General features: G+C 52.2%; 2 protein-coding genes across 2 annotated transcripts; both read right to left on the reverse strand.

Moving 5' to 3' along the window:
- Positions 1 to 1,951: 1,951 nt before the first annotated feature.
- On the reverse strand, positions 1,952 to 4,196 carry LOC123399278 (serine carboxypeptidase 1-like). The gene is made up of 8 exons (XM_045093698.1): positions 3,790 to 4,196; positions 3,561 to 3,668; positions 3,205 to 3,464; positions 2,851 to 3,096; positions 2,617 to 2,723; positions 2,444 to 2,530; positions 2,248 to 2,353; positions 1,952 to 2,172 (listed from the first exon to the last, which is right to left on the reverse strand). The coding sequence occupies exons 1-8, from the start codon at positions 4,172 to 4,174 to the stop codon at positions 2,017 to 2,019; spliced, it is 1,455 nt and encodes a 484-aa protein (XP_044949633.1). The 5' UTR covers positions 4,175 to 4,196; the 3' UTR covers positions 1,952 to 2,016.
- Positions 4,197 to 14,026: 9,830 nt separating this feature from the next.
- Positions 14,027 to 16,195, reverse strand: LOC123396898 (serine carboxypeptidase 1-like). Its single transcript, XM_045091671.1, has 7 exons — positions 15,567 to 16,195; positions 15,223 to 15,500; positions 14,900 to 15,136; positions 14,667 to 14,785; positions 14,467 to 14,556; positions 14,269 to 14,377; positions 14,027 to 14,187 (listed from the first exon to the last, which is right to left on the reverse strand). Exons 1-7 carry the CDS (start codon positions 16,072 to 16,074, stop codon positions 14,044 to 14,046), a joined length of 1,485 nt encoding a protein of 494 aa, XP_044947606.1. The 5' UTR covers positions 16,075 to 16,195; the 3' UTR covers positions 14,027 to 14,043.
- Between the last annotated feature and the right edge of the window lie 6,528 nt (positions 16,196 to 22,723).

Here is a 22,723-nt window from a genome sequence, read left to right on the forward strand (position 1 = left end):
CCACCATCGCCGGTTCCGGTCGGGCTTTGCCCATCCAAGCCCTGGGGCGGAGGCGGAGGAGGCCGGGGGAGGTGAGGAGGGGGTCGGACTTTTTTCGTTTCTGTGCGCAACTGCTACATGCAATTCTATATTATTGCATTTTTTCAATGAGCTCACAGTTTCCTTAAATGAAATATGAGAATCCATATACAATAGTTTGGTCCATATACAGAATTAACTTTGAGTTATAAAATTTACATCATTTAAGACCCAATTCTTTTTTTGGCTCATCCATACACATCGTATATATCTACAACAATTATCCCCACTATCTTATTTATCTTGATATGAAGCCTATCCACATCATGAAGTAGGTCCATTATCTAAAAACATTTTCGCACTAGCTCTTCATGTGCATGCAGCATGTCACAAATAATTATTAAATATTTTTTGTATACTCTCAAGCACCACGATTATCCTAGGTGTTTTGTGTACTCTCACCATCTTATTACATATAGTACATAGTGTCCACAACATCTCTGCAAAGATTTGCCAGAATAAGAGCTGATGCCATTTGGCATGGGTAGCTCTGGTCTGGAGGAACTCCGCAAGGTCAAGGGTGTCCCAGTCAGGCCCAATGCCTAACATATGAAAGTCTAGAGGGACCGTGCTACCATGCACGAGAAAAAAATATGGGTCCTGGTTTCCGAGGCCACACATAGGGGCAGATGCCATTATCCGGGCTGTGCCTCTTAAGCACCTCGGCCTCGAGTATAGGCGGTCTCGTAATAGTTACTACACAGAAATCTTAATGTACAAGGGCAATGGGACTTCCACAAAGGAGGAAACCAAGGAATGGTCGATGAGCAGCATAGCGCCCGATATGCTGATCTCATCAAAAACTCACCCGAAGGTGTAAGGCTACTAGAGACGGTGTTTGGATAGTCCGACAGCATCGACGGGATTGTTGCCTATAATCTAGCCCACTCCACAGTTTTCTCCTACCCAAATATGCAATGGAACAAGATCTTCCATAGGGAGACTATGAAAACCCTTATCATCGGGTTATGGCACATAGCGAACATACTAGGAAAACCCACATGGAGGGGCTTGCCACCTACCCACAGATCCAGCCAGAATTGAGTTCCTTCCCCATTTCCTATAGTGAAGAAAACCCCCAAATGAATATCCTCCTTGATATGTTGGATGGATCTCCAAAAATAAGAGCCTCCCGAGCACGAACATGTGAGGAGAGGCTCGCCCCTTAGGTATTCTGCTTGAAGGAGCTGCAACCAGAAGTCTCCCCCACACCACACCCATCACAGCATGAGAGCGACGTTCATACAACGCAAGGCCATAATACATGCACTTATGATTGCCACATCCGGACGGAGATATGCATCCATTCGCTACATTGATTCCACTACAAGAATGCAGTCGGATTCAACCTCTAAATTCTTGCACCCGATGTTTCCCGCCAAAAACATGCCGTTCCAAATCGTAATCATCGTCGCAACATGATTAGTACAGTTTACCCACCATCAAGTTCCACAACCCAGAGGTTGGAACCAGGATGTTGTAGTTTTGGTTTAAATGGAGGTTTGATAACAAACTATGTAATGCTCAATTTTCCTTACTTTTATGTAAGTTGTTGTTTTGTTTCCTCCTATGGCGCAACTCCTGCATCAACTTTGTACTCCCTCCGTCCCAAAATAACCTAACCTAGGTTATTTTGGGACGGAGGGAGTAATAAATTGCATTTTGGGCATTTTTGGGTGCAGAGGTTGAAGAATGTTTTGTCTGCCATTTCCGAGTATCCCTAATTGTTGAGAGGAATAATGTTTTTCCTCTTAAGGTTGCGCATAATCCGAAAGGCAGTTGTAACAGACCAGAGGTGCCATCAATTTGTTGTCTATTCAAGAGCTCGTGTCCGTTTGAAGGGGCAAAAGAAAGACAAAAAAGAAGCTCCTTGTTAAGGCAACACCATATCAGGAATTCAGGATGCATGACACCACAATTCTTACTTATGTCCATATACTACTGACCCTTTTCATAGGCTGGAAGCGTTCCTTTCAAGAACGAGCTGAACAATATCAGAGCTTTCTCAGGCTGGAAGTAAGGGACCTGATGACCAGCGCCCCTCACAGATGCAAAAACCAAACCGCCCGTGTATGCTTCAACATACCCTCCAACCTGCAAAGATTTATCAGTGTCACTCAGTACAAACAAACAAGTGCAAACTGGCTGGAACATGTAGTCATGTTTTACCTCTTTGTTTGCCGTCCATGGGCGCCACGCCTCCGTGACGGCGACGCCAAGGTCATGGATGGAGTACCTCGTGGCGGTAAACGGGCACACAGAGTCGAAATCGCCGCTGAAAACATATTACTAGTTGGTTACCCGCACACTTTGGCAATGTTAGATGCGTGCTTGCAGTTCAGCCTGGTGTTGGCATGTTACCTACCTGAACAACCACACATGCAGCCCGTGCTCCATGAGCCATTTGAGCGTTGGCACCATCGACGCCGATGAATCTTTCCAGTGCAAGTCCCTGCACAAACACATCAGTGGTAAGTGGACAGAATCTTTGCTTGCAAAAGTACTATTTATCTTGGCCCCAATTAAACAAACTCTTACGTGCAGCCTGCCCACTTGGTTGTTCTAACATGCAGAGCCTTTTGCACCTCAAGATCGTTGAGGTAAGCCTCTATGTAATAGCCGGTGCATGGATCATACCCTGGCACCTGCATAATTTAGAGCGGATGATTTTTCTTCAGGAATTAGGTATTCGAAGGAAGTGTGTCACGTGCATAAAATTCAGAGTTTGTAATGTCAGAAAAGATGTACTCCAAATTCCAAAATATATCTTACATAGCGGCTGGGGTAGTATTTTCCGTCAGGTGCGTTGATACAAACAGGCCCGTAAATGTCGAAGGGGTCGGTGTTGGCAGAATCATATGCGGCCATGGCGTCAGAGCATGCGCTTCCATCCGACAGATTGAAGTTGCAGCTCTTGGTGATGTTGGCGTACACCTCGTCTGATATCACGGCGTGGCTCCACAAGAAGTCCATCACCCCTTTCGTGTTCATGTTATCATCAAGATATGGGTTGCCAACCTAACCAAGAAGAGATTCACAAGCTAATTTATACAATCTTCACTAGTAGGAAATGTGCTTGTAACTGTTATGAATTGTATGTTTAACTGAATACATAATCGCCCGTACCAAAATACCCTGTAGGTTTATGGAAGTGTTGTGACTCAAGATGGTGGCTGCGAGCTGCGGCACGTAGTGGCCGGCGTAGCTCTCCCCGGAGATGTAGAAGGAGCGGCCCTTGTACTCCGGGAACCTCTCGAACCAGCTGACGAGGAAGAGAAACGCGTCCTCCGCCGTCCTCTGGTCTCCGCTCTTGCCGTAGTCGGAGGTCGTGTTGGAGTAGGAGAACCCGACGCCGGCAGGCGATTCGAGGAAGAGCACGTTGGCCACTGCAAAGCCAAAACCTTGACATGTCACGTACACGGTTCGTGCGGATCACCGGAAGAAAACCTTTACCAGTTGCTGTAGTGATGTGCCTCCCTCACCGTTGTTCCAGGCGTGCTCGTTTGCCCTGAGGGTTCTGTTGTCGCTGTTGACGCGGAACGGGCCCAGCTCCCCCATTGCTCCGTAGCCAAACGACGAGCATCCAGGACCTGCACGTCGTGTGGAAATGTCAAGTACATATGGTATGAGAGGCAAGAGAAGTGCAAGAGGAGCTGCCACTGGAAGCACGTGAGGATATTTGTGTATCTCTGTATGCATGTATGGCCGAACCTCCGTTAAGCCACAGGACGAGTGGCCTCGTCGCCGTGTCGGTGGCCGCCTCTACAAGGTAGTAGAAGAGCGCGCGGCCATTCTTCTCGTCGACGGTCACATAGCCTGCGTACTGGCTGAAGCCAACGCCATTTGTGGGCTGCCCTGGCAGCGCTGCGATCCTATCGGCGTCCTTCAGGTCGCTCTGGTCAGAGACGGAGTGCTCTGCTCGGAGGCTATTGGTGGCTGTAGTTCCTATCCTTGGTTCATCTACGCTGTGGCTACTGCTACGGGTGCTGATCCCTTTGGACAGGATCAACTCTCTGAGTCGAGCCTCCTGCGACGAATCTGCACGCCACGCAACCACGCAGATGAGGAAAAGGAGACACAAGAAAGTGTTCCTCATGGTGTTTTCTGAAGAAAATTAGCTGTCGTCGTCGTGTCCACGGATATTTGAGTGGTGTTTCGAGGTGCTTATATAGGTGTAATAAGGGACAATGATTGGAAGGGGAATGCTTTGACGCGATCAGTGTTATAGCCTTGAAAAGGTCTTGAGACCATAACGAAGACAAAAGGAAAATGGAAGAAAAACAACATGCCTGTGGCCATTGTTCTATTGAATACTGCCTATGCCGGCCGTATGTTGTCCAGTTATAGCTTGTAGCCTTGTACTGTTGTACACAAGCTTAGAAAAGCTAACAGTTAGGAGAGAGCACCATTTGGCATGCTGCCCTGGTGCTGTATGATTGTATGAATTTTCCCATGCGTTGCCACTGCCAGAACAGTATTTTACCAAGGTCACACTTTGGCGCATGCTGCCATTGCTACTACGGACTAGTCCTAACGGTTTGTAGCTACGTGATCATCGATAGAACCTGGAGTATTTTACCAAGGTCACCGTTTGCTACTACGGTTTCGGCCAATGATTTCAGACCTGTGAGCTTGTTGCACAGCTTTGCAAAGATTGTCTGCAAATTGTTGGCAAATAGGTTGGGGCCGGAACTGCAGCAACTTATTTCCTGCACCCAGAGCGCTTTCATCCGTGGAAGATCTATCCAAGATAACTTTCTTTATGTCAAAAGTACTATCAAAGATGCTCACAAGAGAAATATTCCTCTGGTCTTCCTGAAACTCGACTTCGCCAAGGCTTTTGACTCGGTTGGATGGCCTTATCTGCTGGATGTAATGGAGGCGCTTATGGTTTTGGGCACAGATGGAGAAACATTATCACTCTGTTGCTTGCCTCATCTTCTTCTCGGGTGTTTCTTAACGGGTGTCCGGGACCTCCCTTTGCTCACAAAAAAGGCCTGCGGCAAGGGGATCCACTATCTGCGATGCTATTTATCCTTGACATTGACCCTCTACTGAGGATGTTTGAGTGCACCACAAGCCGTGGCATTCTAGAGCCTGTTCCTAGGAATGCTGTAAGGATGAGGACCAGCCTTTATGCAGATGATGCTGCAATTTTTGCCTCGCCGGATCGTTCTCAGATTCTGGCTATTTTCAAGATTCTGGAGGTTTTTGGTTCTATTTCCGGTCTCAAAATTAATCCGGCTAAATGTGTGGTCTACCCTATCCGTTGCCAACAAGATAGAGTGCAGTCTTGTCTTGCAAGCTTTGGCGGCTCTGTTGGATCGTTTCCATGCAAGTAACTTGGGCTCCCCCTTTTTTTTTAAAAAGCTGAGAAGGATTGATTTGCAACCACTCCTTGACAAGGGGGATGGGAGGTTAAGCAGATGGAAAGGGAAGCTTCTCAACCGGACAGAACGCCTTGATCTGATCAACTCTGTCCTCACAGCCACCATCACTTTTTTCCTAACTGCCTTTGCACCGAGTGGATGGTTCACTAAGAAGTTTGACAAGTTGAGACGCAACTTCCTTTGGAATGCAGATGAGGAAGCCCACGGAGGTAAATGTCTTGTTAATTGGAAGAGGATCTGCGCACCCAAGAATGTGGGTGGCCTGGGCATCAAAGATATCCATGCATTCGGCCATACTCTCCGCCTACGCTGGCCTTGGTATGAATGGGATGAGGTTCACAGACCATGGAAGGGAACTCCGGTGCCTTGTGAGCAGGCTGATTTGAACCTTTTTGCGGCATGTACAACCATTTTGTTGGGTGATGGTCGACTCACAAATTTTTGGAGTCACAGATGGTTGTATGGCCTTGCTCCTAAGGAGATTGCCCCGGATTTGTTCAAGATGGCCAGATCTAAGAAGTTGACTGTCAGCGAAGCCATGTCAAATGGTTGTTGGATGAGAGGATTGAGGAATATAAACACATCAGAGTTAATGAATTCCTTCATCAGCCTATGGTGGACTTTGCAAGGAACCTCCTTATAGCCTTGTCCTGATTCAATCTGTTGGAACCTGACGGCTAATGGAAATTACTATGCCAAGTCTGCCTACAACTTTCAGTTCCTAACTCGCATCCCACAGCCACATCTTTTGAACGTTTGGAACATCAAAGCGTAGGGGAAGATCAAGTTTTTTATTTGGACTCTGCTTTAAAATAGATTATGGACTGCTGACAGACTTCTTGCTCGCAACTAGGATCACAATGATCTTTGCTCGGGTTGTGATAGACTCTTGAATCTGCCAAACACCTCATCCTTGATTGCCCTTTTGCGAAAGAGGTATGGAACAAGGCCAGCAGCATCTTCCCATCTGCTGCTCAGGCGGCCATGGGAGCGGCTTCCATCTCCGCATGGTGGAGCAAAATACGTAGTCTGAAGAAGAAAGGAAATGCTACAGACGAATGCACGACGGCAGTGTACATTGCTTGGAACATTTGGACTGAGAGAAACAATAGTCTTGAAAGCTTCAACGAACTCCAGTGTTACCGTGCTGCTTCTTGCTACAGATGCGATAGGCCTCCTTAGGGAGGCAGGGGAGTAGTTCTTCTGGGTGTGAAGCTGAATGCCGCTTGGCTTCAGCTTCTTTTCTTCTTCTTGTGTTTTAACTTCTTTTCTCCGGCTGCTACCTCCAGCAGTCTTGTACAGTTTTTCCCTCTAATATATTGAAAAGGCAGAGCTCCTGCTGTTCCGGTCAAAAAAAAAATAGCAGCACAAATCATGCAGCTTGAAGATTAGGACAATTAGGTAACTAAATCCAGCATATCATCTCAGCTAGCCAGAGCGCCTTCCTAAGGGGAAGAAGGATCCCAGACAACTTTCTTTTTGTCCAAAACCTGATTCAAAGTCTACACCGTGCAAAGATGCCTTCCCCATTACTAAGACTGGACATTGCAAAGGCTTTCCACTCGGTCAAGTGGGACTACCTTCTCGATGTCCTCAAACACGTCGGATTAAGTCAGAGATTAGGAGATTTGATTGCTATCTCCCTTGCCTCCACCTCTTCGCATATCATTATTAATGGAGCTCCTAGTGCGCATTTCCTTCACCGCAAAGGTCTGCATCAGGGCAACCCTCTTTCTTCCCTGCTTTCCGTCTTGGCCATCGGCCCCCTACAGAGAATTCTTGAAAGGGCCACTGAAGAACAGATTCTTAGCCCTATCAACCACCACATCTATGCCGGCGATGCAGCCTTCTTTGTGAATCCTATAAAAGCTGAAGTGACTGCACTTCAATGGATCCTCGATGCTTTCGGTGAGGTCTCTGGCCTATGTACCAACTTGAGAAAATCTGCTGCTTACCCAATTGGATGTGAAGATCATGTTATCGAGGAGGTTTTAGCCGATTTTGAAGGTGAAATGAGCTCCCTCCCTTGCAAGTATCTGGGCCTGCCCTTGAGCCTTCGCAGGCTTGGAACGGTGGACTTCCAAATCCTCATAGATAAAATTGCAGCAATCGACTAACCAACACTGCAGTCGTAGAGCTTGCCTCTCTGAATTCTTTGTTGCAGGGCGTCATTACCTCACTCGAGCCGGACACGCGCAGACTGCTCAATGGTGCTGCATTCACCACTCGTGGGGCCTACGCGGCTCTTAACGATCAGTCATCCCATCCCACGCTTGCTCTGGTTTGGGCTTCCAGGGTACCGAAGAAGGTAATGATTTTTTGGATGGCTATTCTTCCTGGATCGCCTTAACACCCGGAAGAGTCTGCGAAAGAAGCACATTCTGAGCTCAGATATCTGTCCCCGATGTAACAACACGCAGGAAGACAGGTTGCACTTGTTTTTCACCTGCCCTGCAGCTCGTTCTATATGGCGCGCCACCGGCATTCTCCCGACAGCTGACCCTATTGAGGACTTCTTCGTTTCCCCTCTGCCGCCTGCGATGCCGGATTCTATTCGACCTTTTATGCTCCTCCTCATACTATGAAAAATCTGGGACGCTCGGAACAAAATGGTTTTCCAGAATATGGGTATTAACGCTAGAGGTTCTGTAAAAGCTATTCTAGAGGATCTTATTGTCTGGTCTCACCATCTCAAGACGGCTACGCTAAAGGAACACGCCGGGCTGTGGCGTGACTTTCTCAGTTCCTCTCCTCACGATAATCCTGATACTGGAAATTTATTCAGGTGGGGAGGTGACCATTTGAAAAAAAAAACAGCAGCAAAGCTTGCGAGCTGGAAGGGTAAATTGCTAAGCAAGATGGGTCGGCTGGCTCTTATCAATTCGGTGTTAACATCCTTGACCACGTATACTACCTTCATGTGAACAACATTGGTAGAGGCTAGGGTTCTACCAGGTTTCGGACGTAGGTTGTAGGGGTGGAAGTGCAGGCTGCGAGGTTGGGGACGCCGGCGCCGGCGGTTGGGCGCCGTCGCGGCGTGAGAGAGGGAGAGGGAGGCGGCTAGGGTTTGGGGCTCTCGTCTCCTGAGGGAGACGACAACAGAATATACTGTTTATTGTCTGATTAATATCGAAGGGGTACATGTGTTTATAAAGGAGGACAGCCTCCACTAAACCCTAGATAGCTTGGACTCTAACTTGAACTCTAATATAACTTGGACTCTAATATAACTTGGACTTCTAAGATAGGTAAGATAACTTGGGCTAAGCCCGTAATTAACCCTGCCCATTGGGCCTCCTCCGTTGGTACGTTGTACCGGTCATAACATCTCTCCCCGCCTTCTCAAACAGCTCGTCCTCGAGCTGAACATCTGGAAACTGCTGGCGGAAATCGTCGAGCTTCTCCCAAGTCGCTTCCTCCTCTGGCAGGCCGGTCCATTGTACCAAGACATGCCAGACGCCGCGACGCTGCTGCGCCTGTAGCACCTTCGCCACCTGTGTGGAAGCTGGAAGGAGGCGGCCATCCGAAGTAGGAGGAAGGGCCGGTGTCGCTGCAGGAGGGTCCCCGCGGTAGGCCTTCAGTAAGCCGACATGGAAGACGTCGTGGAGGCGAGAACCAGCTGGCAGCTCCAAGCGGTATGCAAGTGTGCCGACACGCTCCAGCACACGAAAGGGACCGGCGTAGCGAGGTCCCAATTTGTGCTTGGAGCGCGGGTCCAGAGACTGCGTGGTCCTGTGGAGGAGGCGCAGCCACACCCAATCGCCCACCGCGAACTCCGCCTCGCGATGATGAGCATCGTAGTACTTCCGAGCCAGCTGCTGTGCTTGGAGAAGATGCTGGCATGCCTCAGCCAGAATGTCGTCGCGGGTGCGGAGTAAGTCGCCCGCCGTCTCGGACCGAGCCGTCCCAGGCTCGTAAGGGAGCATCACCGGAGGTGGGCGCCCGTAGACCACCTCGAAAGGCGTGGTGTGCAGGGCGGAGTGATAGGAGGTGTTGTAGCAGTACTCCACCCATGCCAACCAGTCCACCCAAGCTCGTGGACGATCACCAGTAACACAGCGCAGGTACATGGCGATCACCTTGTTGACCACCTCGGATTGGCCGTCTGTCTGAGGATGGAACGCCGTGCTCATGCGGAGCTTCACGCCCGCCAGTTGAAAGAGATCCCGCCAAACATGTCCCGTGAACACGGGATCACGATCGCTGACGATAGACGACGGAAAACCGTGGAGGCGGACGATGCCGTCGAAGAAGGCCCGCGCCACGGAGGCGGCTGTATATGGATGACCCAGGGCGATGAAGTGCGCGTACTTGGAGAAGCGGACAACCACCGTGAGGATGACGGACTTGCCGCCCACCTTGGGAAGGCCCTCGATGAAGTCCATGGAAATATCCGCCCACACCTGGGAGGGTACGTCCAGCGGCTGCAATAGACCCGCGGGTCGTAGTGTCTCCGTCTTGTTCCGCTGGCACGTCACGCACGACCGCACCCAGTCGCGGACCATCGCGCCATCACCGGGGATGTAAAAATCAGCACGGAGACGATGGAGAGTCTTCTGCACGCCCTCGTGCCCTGCAGAGTGCGCCAAGGTCAGGACCTGGTGGCGCAGGTCGCCATGGTCGGGCACGAAGATGCGGCGGCCATGTAGGAGTAGCCCCTTGTCCAAGCGCCAGGGCGCGTCCAGCTCGCCGGCGTCAAGGCGCTGGCGCAGGCCCTGGGCGTCCACGACCGTCGACGTTGCCCGACGAATGTCGTTGATGAAGGCGAAAGATGGCCCGGAGCGAATGCACATGATAGTGCCAGCCATGGCAATGTCGTCCGCGACATCCTCAGTGTCGCGGCGGGACAAGGCGTCGGCGACCGTGTTGAGACGGCCGGAGCGATACTCAACGGTGAAGTCGAAGCCAAAGAGCTTGCTGATCCACTGGTGTTGTGGAACTGTGGAGAGGCGCTGGTCCAGCAAGAACTTGAGGCTGTAGTGGTCCGTGCGCACACGGAATGACCGGCCCCAAAGATAAGGTCGCCAGTGGCGCACTGCCTGAACCAGCCCAATAAGCTCGCGCTCGTAGGCCGCGAGCTTGTGATGGCGAGCGGCGAAGGGGCGGCTGAAGAAGGCGAGCGGTCCCTCGCCCTGGTGAAGGACGGCGCCGAAGCCGATGCCAGAGGCGTCGCAGTCCACGATGAACGGCATATCGAAGTCCGGCATCTGGAGGACGGGTCCCGTCGTGAGCGCCCGCTGGAGAGCCTCGAATGCCGTAGTCGCCTCCTCGTCCCAGGAGAAGGCGTCGCGTCGAAGGAGACGCGTCAGTGGCACGGCGATGAGGCCAAAGTCCCGGATGTACTTCCGGTAGTAGCCGGCGAGGCCCAAGAAGTCGCGGAGCGCCCGCGGTGACCGCGGGATCGGCCACGCGGCGACGGCGGCGACCTTGTCCGCGTCCATCGCTACCCCGTCCGCCGAGATGACGTGCCCCAGGTACGCGACGGAGGTCGTGCCGAACGAGCACTTCGAGCGCTTGAGGTGAAGACGATGCGCTCGAAGCTCGTTGAAGATGATGGCCACATGTTGTAGATGCTTCGCCCAAGATGCATTGTAGATGAGAATGTCATCAAAGAAAACAAGCACAAAGCGGCGCAAGTATGGGCTGAGCACGTCGTTCATCAGGGCCTGGAAGGTCGCCGACGCGTTGGAGAGGCCGAACGGCATCACTAGGAACTCGAAGTGGCCATGGTGAGTGCGGAACGCCGTCTTCTCGATGTCGTCAGGGTGCATGCGCACCTGATGGTAGCCCGAGCGAAGGTCGAGCTTGGTGAAGAAGCGCGCTCCGTGTAGCTCGTCCAAGAGCTCATCCACGACGGGGATGGGGAACTTGTCCTTGAACGTCAGGGCGTTGAGGGCGCAGTAGTCGATGCAGAAGCGCCATGTGCCGTCGGACTTGCGCACAAGGAGCACCGGGGCGGAGAACGGCGATGTCGAAATCCGGATGATGCCCTGCCCGAGCATGACCGCCACCTGACGCTCGAGCTCGTCTTTTTGCAGCTGAGGGTACCGGTACGGACGCACGGCTACATGTGCCGTGTCCGGCAGCAGGTGGATGCGGTGGTCACAGGGCCGCACGGGAGGGAGGCCCTGTGGCTCGTCGAAGATGTCGATGTGCTGCTGCAGGAGGTCGACCAGGAGGGGATGCGCCTCGTCCAGCGCGGACGCCATCAACTGGAGCTGTGGAGTCACGGCGCCGGAGCCGCCGATGCCTGTCCACTGAACGCGACGGCCGCCCTCACGCCAGAAGATGAGGGACAACACATCGAGGTCCCAAAGGATGGGGCCGAGAGTGGACAGGAAGTCGGTGCCGAGGATGAAGTCGAGCAGCCCAGGTCGATGCCGACGCAGTCGATGGAGAACGGCTCGTTGCCGATGAGGACGGGAACATGCCGCGCCACCCCATGGCAAGCAAGGCGGTCCCCGTTGGCGACGGTGACGCTAAACTTCTCCGAGCCCGCCGGTTGGAGTGCGAGGCGACGCATGGCGTCCCCGGACAGGAAGTTGTGCGTCGAACCCGTGTCCACGAGCGCGGTCAGACGCTCCCCGTTGATCGTCACCGGAAGCAGCATCGTCTTTGCCGTCTTGATGCCAGCCATGGCATGAAGGGAGACGACGAAGGCGGTCGCGTCGACCGGCCCGTAGGTCGTGACGCCGGCCTCGGAGAGTGTGGTGGCGTCGAGCTCCGCGGTGAGGGCCTCCACCTTCGCGTCGTCGACGGTCTCCAAGTAGAACAGGCGGGCGCACGTATGACCCGACGCATACGGCTCGTCGCAGTTGAAGCACAGGCCCTTGCGGCGCCGCTCGAGCTGCTTGGCAGACGTCAAGCGCCGGAAGGTGCGTGTCGGCGCGGGGGCAGCCGCCGTAGCGGCCGGCAGGGCGGGGCGTGCCGGGGTGGCGGCCGCCGGGGCGGGTCGGGTCGGGGAACGCGTGTCGCGGCCCGGGAACGCCTGCTGCAGGGCGTTGGCGCGCTGCTCGTACGCGCGTGCGTAATACATGGCCGTGTGTAGGTCCTGGGGGTCGCGCATCTCGACGTCGATGCGGATGTGGTCGGGAAGGCCGCCGACGAAGAGCTCGGCGCATTGGCGAGCCGTGACGTCAGGCGCATGGCAGGCCAACGTCTGGAAGCGGTCGGCGAAGTCCTGCACCGAGGTGGTGAAGGGAAGGCGACCGAGCTCGGCCAAGCGGCTCCCACGTATGGGGGGGGGGGGGGGCGAACCAGAGGAGACACAGGTCGCGAAAGCGCTCCCATGAAGGCATCCCGCCCTCGTCCTACTCGAGGGCGTAGTACCAAGTCTGGGCGGCGCCACGGAGGTGGTAGGAGGCGATCCACGTGCGGTCGGACGCCATTGTCCGCTGCCCCCTGAAAAACTGGTCGCACTGATTGAGCCAGTTCAGGGGGTCGACGGTGCCGTCGTAGGTGGCGAACTCCAGCTTGGTGAAGCGGGGTGGCTGCTGCACGTGTGGCGAGGCCGCGTAGGTGCCCTCGTGACGGCCCAACGCGGCGGAAGGAGAGTGTTGCGGCACCACGGAGCTCCCGGCGTACGGATCAGTGTACCCGCCGAACCCCCCGAAGGTGGGGGCGGGTGGCTGCAACACCGTCGGCTGTAGTGGCGCCGTCGTGTAGGTCGGCGTGTCCATCCACGTCGGTAGCGGGGACGGCGACGGCGGCCACCGGACCTGGGTGATCGGCAGGCCCTGGGGCACGACAGTCGTCGGGGGCGGTGGCGCGAAGGGCGCCGCCGGCGGAGGCGGTGGTGGCGGGGTTGCGTACGGAGCCTGGAGGAGAGTCCGGAGGTTCGAGACCGCCAGGTTGAGGTCGCGGATCGCCGAGGACATCTCCGCCGGGGAGAGGACGGGGGCGGGTTCGGCCGCCAGGGCCGCGGGACCGGAGGCGACCGGACCTGAGGTGGCCGGCGGCGGTGAGTGGTGCGGCGGCGGCGGCTGCTGTGAGGTGGCGGGGAAGGCGGTGGTGGCGGCGGCGGTGGTGGTGGGAAGGTCCGACAAACTCATCGAACCCAAGCTACCTGATACCAAATTGGTAGAGGCTAGGGTTCTATCAGGTCTCGGACGTAGGTTGTAGGGGTGGAAGTGCAGGCTACGAGGTTATGGACGCCGGCACCGGCGGTTGGGCGCCGTCGCGGCGTGAGAGAGAGAGGGAGGCGGCTAGGGTTTGGGGCTCTCGTCTCGTGAGGGAGACGACAACAGAATATACTGTTTATTTTCTGATTAATATCGAAGGAGTACATGTGTTTATAAAGGAGAACAACCTCCACTAAACCCTAGATAGCTTGGACTCTAACTTGGACTCTAATATAACTTGGACTTCTAAGATAGGTAAGATAACCTGGGCTAAGCCCGTAATTAACCCTGCCCATTGGGCCTCCTCCGTTGGTACGTTGTACCGGTCATAACAAACATACAACCCTTTCCAGCACACAAGTGTTCGCCTGAATATGTCCTTATTTGTACTTCATAGTTGTGTGTAATCAGTGATTTAATTATAGATCCAAAATATCCCAATTCAGCTTGGGATGTCACCCAGGTGGGAGCATGCCTTTGAGGAAAGAGTAGAGAAGAACAAGCGCTCTCTCTGGCTGATAGCTTGGAACCAGATGGCCAGCACCCCTCACCGATGCAAACGTGAAGCCTCCCTTGTACTGCTGAACATAGCCTCCAACCTATAAGCCACCACAACCCCATTTCATCACAGGATCGTATCTGAATTTTACCTAGCTCTTACTGGTGTCTATTTTTGTTACCTCCAAGTCCGGGGTGTACCAAGAGCGCCATGGTTTGGTGACGGGCAAGTTGAGATCCTTGACCGAGTACCTCGTCGAGGTAATCGAGCATGTGGAATCCATATCTCCACTGAACAGAAGATGCTCGTTCTAGTTAAAAACATGAAACCTAGGTACTTTATTATGTTCAATGCTCATTGTGCATGCACATAGTAGTACCTATAGACCCATACGCTTAACCCACGTTCGACTAGCCTTCTGATCGTTGGCACCACGGAAACTGGGCCGGGGTTATAGTGGAAGGGGACGCTGAAAGAAAGGAGAGTGTAGTGCATATTAGATTTGGGTGTTGCGCTCAAAAGAAAAGAAAAAAGGTGAGTGTAGCAGCAGAACACTATGCAGATAGATAGAGTATATACCTTTTTCTTGGGCAAGCTAACCAATTCGTGTTGGTCCGGGCGTGCAGAGCTTCTTGCACCTTGCCGGTGTTGAGGTAAGCCTCGACGTAGTACTCCATGCACGGATCGTAGCCAGCCAGCTACCAAATAAAAAATTGCGAACATTGTGACTGTCTGACTAACCGTAGAAACGAGCCATTTTTATTGGGAAAGAGAGTTCGAGACTAGCCGAGGGATCGCATTATCAATCTTACATAGCCTTCGCGTGCCGATGGAAGGCACATCCTCGGGTCGTATATGTTTCGGGGGTAGATGTCGCCTATGTGGAACGCCTGCCCCGCCACGGAGCACCATCGCCAGTCGTCTTTCGGGGTGAAAGTGCAGTTAGCACGGATCCCAACCCAGATCTCGTCGGAGATCAGTCCGTGGCTCCATAGAAACTCCAGGTTCCCCTCATTGTTCTTGTAATTGTCAAGGATCGGATTGCCGACCTAGATGTAATACAAACGGAACATGCATATACATGGCTACCGCAAAAACCCAATAATTATGCAAAGTCAGCGTGGGAAAGGCTTACCAAGACGCCGCGGAGGTTTATGAAAGTGTTGCGGTGGAGCTCGTTCATGAAGGTGATTACGGTGGCGAGCTGCGGCACGTAGTGGCCACCGTAGCTCTCCCCGGCGATGTAGAAGTCGCGGCCCTTGTACTCGGGGAACCTCTCCAACCAGTTGAGCAGGAAGACGAACGTGTCCTCGGCGGTTCTCTGGTCGCCCCGCTTGTTGATATTATCCGAGTTGTTGCTCGCATAGGAGAACCCCACTCCGGTTGGCGACTCCAGAAAGATCATGTTTGCCACTGTACATATCTAATCAGTTCTGTGTATCTACTCTGCTCAGAAGCCAGCTCCACTTAACTACTTACGGTTGTTCCAGGCGTGCTGGTTCCTCCTCAAAGTCTTGCCGTCGGGGTTCACTCGGAACGGGCCGAGCTCCATCATGGCGCCGTACCCCAGTGACGAGCATCCGGGCCCACCGTTGAGCCAGAGGATGAGCGGCTTGGAGGCCGCCTTGTAGGGGGCCTCGACGAAGTAGTAGAAGAGCTCGCGGCCGTACTCCTCACTCACCGTGACGTAGCCGGAGTACTGGTCGAAGTTGACTCGCGGGGGCTGGCCGGGCAGCGAGGTGATTTTGTCGGCAGCCTTGGTGCCCGCCGATGGGATTGTGCAACGCGTGGGCAGGTGGCTGAAGCTGCTGGCGTCGGCCCATGGGTCGTTTTCCTCAGCTACGCTTGCATTACTGGCCCTGTCAGCTTGCCTCATCTTGGCCGTGGACTCGATGAACCTCATGAGTTGATCCTCCTGGGAGGCATGTGTGAGTGATGCGCCCAGCAGAAGGAGGAACAGAAAGGAGGTGATGGTGTGCCTGATCATATTTGCCTCTGACTTTGGGATCGATCTTGTGAAAGATCATTCTCTTGTGGTGGATATATACATGCGGCAGCTCTGAGGCTTGGTGACCAAAGGGACTAATTTTTTTGTCGCAATTACTACAACTATTGCCACCAAACTGCTTGGTGCCAAAATATCTGGTGAACAATGCTATATTTTCTTGTAGTGTAGCTACTTGTTTGGTTTGGATTCCACGAAGAGAGTTCTGAGTTTACATGGAGCAAACGGTCAAGTGAGACAATAATAGCTAACTCCGAGAGGTGGGTTAACTCAATGTCTTACAGCCAATTTACTTCGATTAAGACCAAGCCTCTTGAAAGTGTTCTTTAGTACAGATGGATTGTACAGGAACGGTACATTTTCTTCTTCTTTTTTCGAAAAGGAAGTATCAACCTCCCGGCCTCTGCATCCTCAGATGCACATGGCCATAATTTTGTTAAAGTTTTTGCAAGGCAGTGATGCCATAAAAAAACAACAGACAGAGTACAAGACAACTACAACTATGATAAATATGTTAGTCAGCCTGGACGTACCGAGCGGGCTTCGTGGCCCGCTCGTGGACCGCTCGGTCCGAGCCGGCTCGGTCCAGGCCCGACCACAAAAACCGGCCGGTCCGGTCCCTCAAAACAAGACCGAAATTTGCTCGGTCCGGTCCGGTTAAAGCCCGGTCCGACCGAGCGGACCGAACAGCTCACCGGCGGCATGGCGAGGGCACGGCCGGGGCATGGCGAGGCATGGCGGGGGCGTGCTGGAGGCATGGCGGGGGCGTGCTGGAGGAGTGCCGGGGGCGTGCTGGAGGTGTGGCGGCTCAGGCGTGGCGGGGGCGTGCTGGAGGAGTGCCGGGGGCGTGCTGGAGGTGTGGCGGCTCAGGCGTGGCGGGGGAGACGTGCTATGCCGCCGCCGTCCAGAGCACGAGATGGAGGAGGACGTGGCCAATGTCCTCTCCAGGACGAACCACCATGTCCAGGAGCTTCGCAAGCATCGGATCTCCCCCCCCCCCCCCCCCGTAACAAATCGATGGGATTCGCCACGAATCAGTCGGGATCTTGCTCCATCTCCAGCTCCGGCCGTCGCCGTTCGTCGTCGATTCCGTCGCCGTCGCTGCTTCTCCGGCCTCCCCGACCTCGGTATCGAGCTCTACATGAGTGCCCGCACCTATTCCCTCTGTCTCCGCTTCCGATTACGACCTAGAGCCTTCGATAGCCGATGCCATGGTCACCACCTCGCCGCCGGTGAGCTGTTGGCCGGTCCGCCGGTCCGGCCCGGGCTTTTGCCTCGCCGGTGCGGTCCCTGAAAAGAGGACCGCCAGCCTGCTCGGTCCGGTCCGGACCGGACCGGCCCGGACCGTGTCCACCCTGATATGTTAGTACAAATTATGCAGAGAACACCTACGACTAAATTGACTTATTCTGCATCCACGCTTCAAGAAGAGATAGCGCCCTCACTCACCATCACGCATGTCTGGCCAGAGACGGCCAGGCTATATGATTTTCATCTGGATGCGAAGACCAACCAATGAAGACCAGACCATCGGCATGGAGATGGTGCCTTCAACAAGGTAATGACGTAAGTTTCACCGCTATTGTGACAACCAGTAAAGGCTAGACGGTGAGTTTTCACTCTGGACATGAAGCGGCGCTTCAAGCAACATTTTACAAACGGATCATCCAATAGTTGCGTAAGCTAGCACTCTGCAAAGAACCGCCATGGTGTCCACCAAAGGAGTCTCGCGACACCTCCTCCCAACCATGCACCAATGAAGCGCATGCGCAAAGGTGTCATCTAGCCAACCACATCCCGGAGTGTCCCGCCAGCAGTGACAGGAGGGGGCAGTGGCACTAACGGATTGGTGGATGTCTTACCGCCTATAACGCCACCACTTCCGCCGAGGAGCCATCATACTCGGCGGTGGAGGATCTAGGATTACACTACGAGGGGTGCAACTCAAAAAAGAAAAAAAAAATTGTGGAGAGCTCAGAACTTAAATGTAATGCAAACATCGCAAATTCACATATTGTAACAATTGTCAAAATGTCGAGAACATATAAGATAGTTACCTTGTTTGACTCCTAGAGACTTTGTACATCCTTCTTGGTGTTTATTGCAGCTGAATTTGCTCATCCATACCAGATACTTATGAGATAATAAGTAATTAGTATTTGGCCACAAACGATACATTGAGCATAAGAGCTCGCATATTTGCATAATAAGAGAATAAAAACAAGTGTATATACCTACTGGAATAGCAGCCAACAGCACGCACGCAACACATCAGGTCCCTCTGACCTCCATTCGTCCTTCTCTGCACAGGAAGAACAAAAAACAGCCGCCGCACAGTAGTTTGATTTCCACTTCTTTCCGCCGCACAGGGAGGTGGAGTAGGAGTTTGATGTCCACTTCCTTCGGCGATTTTGTCGCCACCTCCAACAACTTGCTCTTGAGCAGCCCTGGCCCAAAAATGCTAAACGTACTAAAGATTACAGGCAATTACAGGCTGACTAGGATCCTTTGATGCTAACTAACCACTCCCCCCTGATTTTCATGGGGGTGAACCCTTCCACCCCTTAATTTCCAATCAAAACTAACCAACCTGTAAATCCCCTGTAACCCTTTGTATCTCTAGCATTACTGGCCCTGGCCTCTTCTCCACAGTGCCCTTCTACTAGAGCAGTAGCAAATAGCAGACCGTGATGACGACGGTCCTATTTGTTGCACCTTTGCTTCTTCATGCTTCCGAAATGGAGACACTATGGGATTATCTCTCTTCATATCTCAACTCTCAATCAACAGTGGCAGCCCAAGTCTCAACAAATTCTACAAAACAAATGATGAAAACTGAACATCAATGTTCGGATCAACACAAGGGCCAGGGGCACAGGCAACAATTCAATCAAAAATCACAAAGGGGAAGATTCTAATGTATAGATGTACTGTACTTGCTCCAGGTGGTAGCCTTGTAGGTTGAGAGAGATGGAGAATGGAGATCGGAGTCGCAGAGTGAGATGGCAGCACGCTACGCGCCCAGCCGGCAGCCGCTCACGCCGGTCGCCTCCGCCCTCTGGCCGGCGGCCGCAGCGCTGCTGGCGTGTTGCCCACTGCCCCAACACCACGCCGCCGACGCACAGGGAACTGAAAGCCAGCGTTTTTTTTAGGCTACGCCCAGGGTTTCAGACTTTCAGTTCTATCGAGATCCAACGGGGTATCGATTAGGAGAAGTCTGGAGGCATGGCTGGCTGTGTCTACTCTAGCCCAAGAACGTGAAGATGCATGCGCCAGTAGGCTTTAGGAATAGATGGCTCCTTAGTTTTATATACCTCTAATACACACGGAATTTGAATTGGATTTCTCAAAAAAAAAAAGGAATTCGAATTATTATGACTAGGTAAAAAGCTTTACCTATCACCTATCAAATGGACAATAATACTAAGTTAAAAAATCACAATTTTTAGGGGTTGCCATGACACCCACGGCACCCACATTGGATCCTCCACTGCGCATCTAGCCGCTGCCACCTTAGCTCGAGCCATCCATGCATGGGCCATCTGACCGCCTCATGCGATACCAATCGGTCGGAGACAACACACGCATTAGACACACGATCGTGTCGTAGACGACGATGTATTTTGATGTAGCCTTGGCCTCTTTTACACAGTAGTTTGTTTGGTGTGCTAGCTAGGTCATCTCAGGACCCGGGGGTTGCTGGGATCGGGGTCATGTGGGTAGGTTGCCGGAGGTATTCTTTATTAGTAAGTTTCATTGCGTGTGGTTGTCGATTGCAAATCAGGCTCTCTCAAGTTGATTGGTGGGGCCCCGGTGAATATCGTGTTAGACCTTGTTATTAGGCCGCCGCCGCGGACATATGCGGATGCGACTCTCCTCCTTGGAGACATCGTTCATTGTGTCCCTTCCTCCGTCAAAGTGATGGTATTTTATTGGGTTAATTGGATTCATGCCACTACAACTTTCATGAGTTGGAATAATGCCATTGAAAAACTGAAGTTGGAAATATGCCACTACAACTTTTTCATACCTCTACATATGCCATTTTCTTTACTTAAGAGAATATCCATTCAAAAAATACTTGTATTTTAGTGTATATTTCCAATATTACTGGGTTGGAGAATCAGCACCCGCATTGGGCACCTCTTCAGCCGCGGCTTGCCCATCACGCCCACCTCCATGGTTGCTGCTAACAGAAGGAAGCAACTGACAGGACTCACGGCGACCTGTCCAAGGTTGCTGCTGACATAGCTTTGAGGAGTACCGACTTCTACACAATAGGAAGCGATTTGAGGAAGTGGGCATCACACGACAGCTGGCAGCACAACCGTCGAGGAGGTAGTGGGGAACGACCGAGGAGCTCGGGATGGGTAATGCAGCATGGGGGGTCCGCTTCTGTCGTTCGGCCGCAGTGGCACGGAGCGACATCTTCGCATAATACCCCTGTGTCTAGCGACTAGCGTCCTCCCGCCGCTCCACTCGCGACAGGGACAGAGCATGGCGAGCTTGGCTTCGTGGGCGACCTTGTGCACGACAGGGTTCACCTCGAGCTCCTACAGCAGGGACGTCCTGGAGCACGCCGACGACGCTGGGTGGTCGGACTCGCCATTGACTTTGCCGAGCTCGAGTTCCAGCAACCCTTGAACCGGTGGGGGTCGTGAACTTGTTCGTGCTGAAGGTCGCGGGGCTCGTTACAGAGTGTAGGCTGGGCGGCAACAGCATCGAGCCGGTAGCGGGCCGGCGAACGGTGAAGGGAGCTCGGCATGGCGGATGCAGCATGCAGGTGAAGTCGTACAGCAGCGTGGCACCATGGGACACCTGCGGCAACCAACACAGGCGCGCAGTAGACGCAACACACGGTCGCGAGGCGAGCAGGCAAGTGTGCGGCTCTGTTCGCACGTGCGTCCAGCCATATAAAGCTATGTGAACAAATATGAGGCGTATAAGGGCAGTATTTGGACCTATAATAGAGAAAATGGCATAGATAGAGTGATGGGAAAGTTGTAGTGGTATATTTTCAACTTTGGTTTTTGTAATAGCATTTTTCCAACTCGTGAAAGTTGCAGTGACATGAATCCAATTAACCCCATTTTATTTCGTCCGACCACCGATTGAAGTGTGTCTAGGAGTGGTGGCATGCATGATGAGGCGTGTTGAGCCGATCCGAGAAGATTTGGGCTTATTGCCAGGAACTAGCTAGCTTCCTTAGTTTTGTTCTTAGCTTGGCTAAGCTTAGTTCCTATTTTTGGTTTTTTTCGTTTTAGCTATTCGTGCTTCTCTTGTATAGTTGGGATCCCACCATGATTAATGTGTGTCTGTAGGACTTCATCTGTAACAGTTGTAGCTTTATTTATAAAGCGGGAGAAAGCCTTTTTTGGTAAGTGAGTTACTTGTAAACATAGGTGAGAATTTTGTGTAATAGTCAACCATGTAGTAACAACACTTGTTTATTGCGAACCAAAGATAACTCGTAAATAGCTCCGATGTATATCGTTTTAATACTCGAACATGGTCCACGGACACGATTCGGGATCCGACCATTTGATCGTAGCCGCAAACATCCGCCTTTATAATGATTTTTCAAGAAATTAACTCCGCCGAATTAACCTTCTGCCAATAGAAATTCAATTTCCTCATTAACCTACCATCATTTGAATCAACCTTCCATCATTTGACGTATAATTATAGAAAAATAGTTACTCTATACTTTTAGCTGCGGCAATTATTGCGGATTTGTTTTCTCTTTTAATCCACGAGCTAATTAATTTAGAGTAATTAGGAAAGTTATAAATCTACGTTTTAATGCGGAGTATTAACGAAGGAGGAAGAAATTTGTGCTCTTAATGTCGAGTAGGCCGAACCGGACATGGGGGTACGCGGTGGATTTTGATTGGTCACATGGATGTCTGTTCTCCCGTAAAGCACCTCACGTTTAGTTCCTATTTACATGAAAAAGGGTAGTACGGACCGCTGGACGGACCGGTAAGAACTTTGTTGGATGTCAGAACACCTTTAGACCGTGCGTTCTGGACGGATGTGGGCGGTTTAAGGGTCCACTTTTGAGATGCCCGTAGGAAGATAGTGGTTTCCATCGACTAAGCAGGCAAAGACGTTTGTGATGATTTCGTTAATCTCAAAATGATGTGTCAGTTCTTGTTTTGAAGGTGTTTATAAGAGTAGAGTGTATATGTGTGTTGTTCATAAAAATGAGTGTATGCTTGTTTTTTCCTTGAAAAGGAAGATAAGCCCCGGTCTCTGCATCAGAACGATGCATGCAGCCATATATTACTAATAGTGTAAAATCCAGCAGTCGAACACCATCGACCTGGAAATAAAACGAAGAACGAACCCTGAGGCCATATACCTCGCGAGAGTACCTCCCCGGATAGCCACTAATTCCTATGATACAAGACACAACATAAACGAAAAATACATAACTCCTAGGCTACATCCTCAAGAAGGAATTGCCGCACATGCGCAGATAATGGCGAGTCCACCCCAAGGTTGAACTCCGAATTCTCATTCTCAAAGCCACGCTTCAATCCATCACGCGTTTAGTAAGGACATGACACAGGCACACGACAACATAGTCTGTACCATCCATCCCTTATCCGTTTACCAACACCTTGAT

This window comes from Hordeum vulgare, chromosome 5H (assembly GCF_904849725.1).
Source record: "Hordeum vulgare subsp. vulgare chromosome 5H, MorexV3_pseudomolecules_assembly, whole genome shotgun sequence".
Lineage (NCBI taxonomy): Eukaryota > Viridiplantae > Streptophyta > Magnoliopsida > Poales > Poaceae > Hordeum > Hordeum vulgare.

Coding starts and splice junctions, on each gene's coding strand:
- LOC123396898 (XM_045091671.1), bottom strand. CDS start 16,074: ATGATCAGGCACACCATCACCTCCTTTCTGTTCCTCCTTCTGCTGGGC. Junction 15,501..15,566: donor CCAGCACGCCTGGAACAACC/GTAAGTAGTTAA, acceptor AGATATGTACAG/TGGCAAACATGATCTTTCTG. Junction 14,188..14,268: donor GGTACACCCCGGACTTGGAG/GTAACAAAAATA, acceptor GGTGGCTTATAG/GTTGGAGGCTATGTTCAGCA.
- LOC123399278 (XM_045093698.1), bottom strand. CDS start 4,174: ATGAGGAACACTTTCTTGTGTCTCCTTTTCCTCATCTGCGTGGTTGCG. Junction 2,724..2,850: donor AATACTACCCCAGCCGCTAT/GTAAGATATATT, acceptor TAAATTATGCAG/GTGCCAGGGTATGATCCATG. Junction 2,173..2,247: donor CATGGACGGCAAACAAAGAG/GTAAAACATGAC, acceptor AAATCTTTGCAG/GTTGGAGGGTATGTTGAAGC.